The sequence below is a fragment of the Trachymyrmex septentrionalis genome, unplaced genomic scaffold (assembly GCF_001594115.1).
Source record: "Trachymyrmex septentrionalis isolate Tsep2-gDNA-1 unplaced genomic scaffold, Tsep1.0 scaffold11, whole genome shotgun sequence".
NCBI classification, from domain to species: Eukaryota; Metazoa; Arthropoda; class Insecta; order Hymenoptera; family Formicidae; genus Trachymyrmex; species Trachymyrmex septentrionalis.
In genome coordinates, this window is record NW_017304228.1 from 509574 (window position 1) to 517534 (window position 7961).

Consider the following 7961-nt stretch of genomic DNA (forward strand, 5'->3'; position numbering starts at 1 on the left):
AGATGTGTTCGTCCATCAAGTAAGTATCTTATATCTAATATCTTATACTTAATAATTTAAAAATAATTGCTATATATTAATGTTATGTGTAATTGTAGTCGGCCATCGTCAAGAACAACCCGAGAAAGGCTGTACGTAGTGTGGGAGATGGCGAGGTCGTTGAATTCGACGTCGTTATCGGTGAAAAGGGTCACGAGGCAGCCAATGTCACTGGCCCAGCCGGTGAAGCAGTAAAAGGTTCACCTTACGCCGCAGACAAGCGTCGCGGATATCGCGGTATTCACTGGGTGTATCCGAGACGTGGCAATGGTCGACCGCAAAATCGTAGATCACGCGAAGGTCAAGAGGGTTACGAACAAGGTATGCTATCTATTATTTGTTTAAACAAGTTGGTATAATTGTTTATTCTTTGAGAGTGGATATTGAGAATGATTCGACTGTTTAATGATTTAGGAGAAGGAAAGGTCGGCGATGACGCAAACGCCGAGGGAGGCGGCCAGCCACAGCAGCAACAGCGTCGCTATAGGCTGCGTCGTCATTATGATGGTTATTACCGTGGAGGACGGCGTTCCGGGCCCAATCCATCACAGCAGCAAGGAGATGCTGGCGAAGGTGGTGAGCAAGCGGAAGGAACCGGCGGTGAAGGTGGAGCTCCGCCTCGCGGTGGTGGTCGTGGACGCGGTGGTCCATCACGACGTTACTTCCGCCGCAATTTCCGCGGAGGAAGAGGTGGTGGTCCGCCACGACGTCCTCGCAGTCAGGATGGCCAGGTAAGGGTTAGTATCTAACCCTAGCCAAGCTAGCGTTACTTAATATTGTCACATCGACAAGTAGACAAAAAAATGTCGAAATGAACATATCAATTGCGAATTAGCATGTTTCCTGAATCTTACACGCGTTGTTTCATCCAAAGTTCCGAGATTGTACATTTTAATACGTTAAATTGTATCATGTTTAGAAATTGTTTAGAAAATGCTTGAAATACTTTTTGGAGACAAGAGTTAGAACAAGATGCAATAAAACGAATAAGATCTTACAACTAAATTATTGTATTATAATTGTAATTAAATTGAAGTAGGAGCGATTTGACAATAATTAATTTAAAATTACACGAGGAAAGTGTTTTAGAATATTGTATTTTTGTATTAGAATTTTTATAATATTTTTTCTTCGTTGTTAAAGAGTTTCGAGATATGCGATCTCGGAACTGTAGGTGAAATACTTTGTATATATCTGATCTGCAATCGGTTTAAAACAGTTTTGTTCTGCTGTACGTTAATTTCTATAACATCAAACACGGTTCACGAAAAAATTCATTTCGATTGCTTGCACCTAAATGGTGTACATTATCCCTTTGTTTCTGACAACAATACTGCATTATTCAATAGTAATCAACGGACTTCGCACATTGTAAATGTTTTTTTTTTTTTTTTTCGATTTTGCATTCTTGCAAATGATAAATCGTGTTTCAAATCTGAACGAACTGTTTAAATCTGCACGGTAGTTATTATAATTTAAAGACAGGAAACTGAGTAGTATTAGACTTAATAAAAATATTATTTTAGATGCATTTCCTTAGAAATTATACTCATATTTTCTCAGCAAGACTATATAATTCCTTTATACTAATGCATTAACTGCGCACGGAGTATGTGTTCTGTGCTGTTTGCGAATAATTTTTTTTCACACTTTGTAAAACAATAAAGCATTTTATACGAGCATCTTAACAAATTTTCTACAATCGGAAACGCACCTGCACACCGAAATTGGATATATTATAAAATCAGGTGACCGATGACGAGGCTGTTGGCGAGAGTGCACAACTTGATAATTCGCGGAGAAATCCACAACCACGTTACAGACGACGATTAGTACGACGACCTCGTGCGACGTCGAGCCAACAGACGAACACAGTAGAGAGCTTATCATCTGCGGAGACAAAACGCAAATCCTCCAATCCCGCTTCCTCTCCCGTCACGTCTCTTCAAACACAGGTTACCGATATCCCTTCCAAGTCCTGCGATAAATCCCCCAAGGTATTATTGATTCTACCCTTTCTTACTCAAATTAGAAAATAACTCGTGTTATCTTATCTATTCTTTACTGACGACACGTATCAGACGAATTTGCGAATATTTTTTACGTATATGCAAATATACACTTAATGAAAATTACAGTGAATGTCCATACACAAAATCAGCATTTGAAAGAAAAATTTTTATCTTAGAAAATTATCTTGGAAAATTTTGAATTGTTTCAATATATTGCGAATCACTAGTTTCACTTACATTGCATCTGTAAATATTTCTTTTTTCATTAGGATTCAACATTTTTTTTCAATTTTACATTTCTTTTCGTACATTCAATCATATATCTTGACGTGAGTTGTAATCAGAAGTTAATATGATAATATGAGTCTGTCAGAAGTCAAGTTGGTCAATTCTACTTCTTATACTTTTGAAGAAGAAAAAAAAAGCGACAAACATGATTAATTTATAACTTTATCAATTGACTTTATTTGTATTTGTTATATGTGAAATTGATCAGTTTGACTCCTGAAAAACTCATATGTAATTCCAACGTGGCGAAGTATCGAAGCAGTAGACGTGGGATTTTACAATTTGAAACGAACGAGAGAAAACTTTTGATTAGGAGACTGCGAATGCGCAATCCGTCGACAAATACAGAGCGGTAGCGCTTAGCACACACTGTTTGCACGTGTCTCTTTGTACTCTTTTCAGTCGGAGCAGAAGTCTGATGCACCTAAAGATTCGGATGCACCTGCCGCTGCCCCTGCTCCACAGGTAACGTCGCTTTGTTTTTTTTTTCCTTCTTTTTGATCTCGCAGAAGCTCGTCTCGGTTGCCGCAGTTTTCACTCACTTACACTTCCGGCATTAGGATGTGATCGACGAAGCAGATCGTCCAATTTATTTTCTTGCTCATCTTTCCTCCTTTTGTTCTTGTTTTCTAGAAGGAATTGCATTTTCTCCACACATAGCTCTTACACAATATCTTAAAAAAGATGTATAGACGATTATAGTAAAGATATTTTAACTACGCGTTGCATTATTGCTATTTTCGTGTTATCGCTCTTGCAACTTTCACGCAACGAATAATGTTCGTCAATATGTGTATGTTTGCAGGAGAGCCAGCCGGTGCAGAACACCACCACCGAAAGCACCGCCTAACCGAGACAGAGTAACGCGCTATTACCGCAGGACACTCCTTTTTAACATATAACACCAACACCCGTTATACGCTGCTACATCGACAACAAAACAATTGCAAAAAATCCAAAAAAATAAAACAAAAAAAAGAAATCAACAAACACTACTCCACACTCTCTCCACGAAAGCAAATTAAAATTAAGATACGTATGAAAATTGAGAAGCGTACAGTTGTGCTTGACGGATTCTTTGAAAGATAACATAGTTTCATCCCTGATATCTAGGTCCGACTTAAGTTATTTCGCTGGAAGAACTTGTTGAGAATAGCCGTATGCTTCTCGGAAATTCGGACAGAAAGGTAAAGCAATTACGGAGTACAGAGCGATGAATTCGAGCGCGGCAAGAGATAGATATATCTATATATATTTTTTTGTTTTTGTTTTTGTTTTTGTGTATTTCTTGTTTCGTACATTACTTCTAATTTGTCTCCGGCAAAGCGCATTATAAATCGTTTCATATACGATATTTGAGTTTATTGCTACATTTCCGCGAGCTTTCTTCACTTTTCGGCGACTTTTCCATCAAAAGGAGTAGTGAAAACTGATATGTGGATACTGCTGATAATAAATGAATCGAACATTTGCCTGTCTCGGAATCAGTCGTTTCTTTTTGGCTTGTATTTCAAAATTGATGAGCTACCGTATTGCTTTCACTCTTTCAGTAAGAAGAATTGGAGTTGCCGTGGTCACAACATTATCCTTGAGTATTTTAAAATTGTACTGTTGATTGCAAGATGATTGTATTCATCAAATGCAGATCAATTCTGATAATCGAGGATGACAATGGGGCCGTGGTTCTAATTTTCTTATACTTTACAGGCGATCACAAACAGAAACAATTATTGTAATAGCATTTATCTCGGCCATATTTTTACAATTGTTAATATTGGCCCCTGGTGGGTCTCCGGCGGTTTATTATTAATTAGTGATTATTGTTTTGACTTTATGCATTATTGGTTACTCATGAAATTGGGCGCGAAAACTCATGAGGTGTCACGTCGTGAGTTTTCCCGGGCTGTGAGCGGCGCTCGAAGGTACACTGAATTTTGATCGCGTTCTTTTTTTGTCGACGACAATGCGTATATTAGTACATCCTATAAATCGTGTTATCGGGCCTAAAGGCACTTCGAGCTAGCCACAAGCAGAGGGGATGGCTCCTCACCGTGGAACCTCAAAGATTTTCGCGCGTGAGTAAATCGTCCGGTCATTTCTAAAATTAACTTCGGTCGACCATGCACCGGGCAGGTCGTTTTTTTTTTTTATATTAAATCACTGACCCGCTTGCATGCGGCAATCGACTCGATTTGACTTTTCGAAACAAGAGCCGGGCGTATCACATACATCGGCTCGACTGACAATACGAGTATCGTAGACTGTCACGAGAGTACGAAATAGAGCGCGAACAAGAGTGAGAGAAAGGGAAAGAAAGAGAGAGAGAGAGAAAACAAAAACTTTATATAATTTTGCATGAAACTAACTTTTTAAAATTTTAGTTTGTAGTATCGTCGACGGATAAATAAAATAAATATATATGTCTACTTTCTTTAAAAAAAAAAATCTTCAAAAAAATTAAAAAGAAAAATTGAAATATTTATTATTTGGCGAAATTTCATTGATTTCTGATTTCCGTCTATATCCAGGCGACACAAATATATCTGCAAGATCACGAAGACCCATTAGAAAAAGACATCCTAACTTTTCACACGTCTTCGTGTCGTTTGGGTGTAGCGTTACCCATGTTTATTGTTTCCGTCGTCGTGTAGTTCTGTGCTCGTTGATCAGTGATGCACAAAATGTATTCGCGAAGGAAGAACGATTTCAGATAACGGCGCGTGTCGCGAGATACGTATAGAAACGCATATTTTCGCGAGAGACGTAACGGGCGTGGATTTTTAATTCACGCTGTTCGCGCGTCGATGGATATACATATACATTTAAAATCGTTACTCACGAATACAATTTGTCCCAACTTGCCACCACTTGACACGCGGTAGTCGTACCCTCTCTGTCTGGGTACCGGCAGGAGGATTCCAGGATCTAAGATATTACCGTATATATATCATCACTGATGATCGTCTTTAATTGTGTCTCACTGTTCTACCACGTCCCGTTTGTGAAGTAGCGTTTACCACGCCACGAAACCCGAGTGTGTCGAGTCTTCGTAAAATTGCATAATACCTTTTGTTTGTGTAAACGAAAATCTGAGAGATCGAGAAGTTCTGGTACCTCGAGGTACGAAAACATCCGATTGGTCAGGATTAGCGGTTTAAGGGATTAAAAAAAAAAGAGTAAAAAAGAGAGAGGGAGAGAAAGAGAGAGTGTGTGCGTGAGTGTGGTGCCAAGTGGAGAGAGACAAACACGCGGTTACGTTACGGCGGACGCGTTTATATATATATATATTTGCAATACTTTTACAACTGAATAGCGAAATGAAATAAGCGAGACGATCGATCGCTGATTCGATTCCGAAGTCGCCGTAATTTTTCTTTTTTTTTTTCCCCCCCCATTCGATTCCGTAAGGGAGAACCCAGCGGACACGAGATGCTGCTATCGATCGACGCGTCACCCGCGTTTTCCGCTTTTCTATTACACCGCAATCTGCGTTCGTTGGGACAAAAGCCCGTGGCGACTCTTCGGGCCGCGTTGTTTAACGTAATCATCCTCCGTTGTCTAACGTAACCGCGCGTTCTCACGAAAAAACACGGTAGAAAGAAATATAAAAAAAAAAAAAGAAAAAAAAAGAAATTCAAGAGAGACGGCCTCTCGAGACGGCGGAAGAGAGAGAGAGAGAGAGAGAGAGAGAGAGAGAGAGAGAGGCGCAGAACAAGCAAAAATTTCAAGCGGCGCGCCGAACGGGCGTGCGATTGTAACTGCAAAAAAAGAACAATGCATGTGTTAACAGTGAATATCAGAGTTAAAACGAAAACCAAAGCCGTGAGGACAAAAACCGAGCGAATCCAGCAGCTAAACTTCACACGCGATTAAGTAAATAAAAAAAAAAAAAAAAAGAGAGAAAGCGAGAAAAAGAAACCCGGGGTGTAGTAACCGAGAAAATCAGTTTGTATACTTCGTCGTTCGGATTTATCGCCGTCGTCGAGACATCTCGACGCGGCCGTCAGTCAATCGCGATCGCGTACGTGTTTGTTGCGAAAAAGTTGGGAGGACGGCTTACGATCGGGCGACGCGGAAAGTTTACCGGAAGGAGAGTTTGATCCGCGGCACGCACCGCGCGCTCCATTAGTCGCCGATAATATTCGTAGTGGTGAAACTCATAGGGGAAATTCCATACGTACGAGGGAAGCGTGGAAAGGATCTCTCGCAAACTGGTGCTTCGTATGTTAAATACCTTTCCGGGAAGTGAGTTTGCGTCCCGTCGAAATTCTTTAACATACGAAGCGTCCAATCGCCCTTCGATCCGCGATTGTTTTCGAAGATCTTGGGTTCACCGTGAACGCGCCCGCGGATTAACGGCCGGTGCCGCGTTTGCAAGATTTCGCGATTTGTCAACGGTGTTTTTCGGTTCTCGTCATCGAAGGGAAATGGAGACTCGACGCCGGTTAAAAGGGCGGACGAAAAATTCGTCCTTTCGCCGGAAAGCGGTGATCCTTCGGGAAGGAAGGAGGAGCCATGCGCGATCCTTCTCGCTCGAAATTTCCGTCGTACATTCGCGTCGCGTCCATTGGGCAAAAACAATTGCAATAAAAAGGATATCACGTCGCGACAGTCAATTAGATCCGATTCAAGTTTTACGCGAACAAAGCGATACTCGAATTATATATATATATATATATATATATATATATATATATATATATATATGTATATATATATGTGTATGTATAACATCAAAGGCTCTCATAGTAATACATAAAGGCGACTTCTTTATGGATATATGGCAACGGGCGTGAAACGAGTAAACGACATCGCACGGTCTTGGTAATCTACCGCTTCGTTGGTCCCGGCGCGATTCCGCCTTCTCTTCTTTCAGATGTAAATGCATTTCCAAGAGAGATCGAATACCGCAGACTCGTAAAAAGGAAAATAGCAAAGCATCGCTCCATCATCATTTCTTGTCAAGACGTACGGTTACTCATTTTGTTAAGTATTCCGAGCCAAGTAAGACAATTGTTTACAGCTGTACTGCGTATGCGAGAGTCGTAGGCAAGAACCTTCCCTACCCGCAAAGATAGAGTTGTTCCGCTACCTTAGAAATTAGACGGTTGTCTGGGTATTCGCGCATGCAGACGCCCCTCTAAATTGATAATTAGATAATCTCCCGGCATCTGGCGAATGTAAAGATCTTGTGCATATGAGGACCTCGCGTAGACCGCTCATTTTCGAATTAGACGACCGCTTAGTGCCTCCTGTGGCACGAGAATCTCATGGAAGGATCCGAGAGATTCTCCACGGCTAAATCATGGTCTTCATTTTACTTCCGGGGCAAGCAACTTGTGCACTTGTAATAGCTTCTCATATAACAACCTCGCCAGACCTGCTAATGTTACGCTGCGGGAACTTGATATAATTTTCACCTAAGACGTGGCTAGGTGTAGGTTTGCCCAGATCCGTGACGGTCATGCCATATTCGCATAATAATGGCTGTATTAACAACAGTTGAGCGAGACTTATAAGTCAGAGACTTAAAACTTAACTTTAAAGCTTAAGAATTGTACGTAAATATTAAAGTTTTTATAGCTTCCCTTAAATCATTTTGTTAACAAAGACTATTTGCTA

General features: G+C 40.6%; 1 protein-coding gene across 1 annotated transcript in view; it reads left to right on the forward strand.

Moving 5' to 3' along the window:
• Positions 1 to 4661, forward strand: part of LOC108748892 (nuclease-sensitive element-binding protein 1) — a 5038-nt gene extending 377 nt beyond the window's left edge. The window contains exons 2-7 of the mRNA XM_018487302.1: positions 3 to 19; positions 99 to 360; positions 454 to 770; positions 1788 to 2036; positions 2742 to 2804; positions 3145 to 4661. Coding sequence (XP_018342804.1) covers positions 3 to 19; positions 99 to 360; positions 454 to 770; positions 1788 to 2036; positions 2742 to 2804; positions 3145 to 3189 — 953 coding nt within the window. The 3' untranslated portion in view covers positions 3190 to 4661. The remainder of the gene's footprint in view (positions 1 to 2; positions 20 to 98; positions 361 to 453; positions 771 to 1787; positions 2037 to 2741; positions 2805 to 3144) is intronic.
• Positions 4662 to 7961: the final 3300 nt, after the last annotated feature.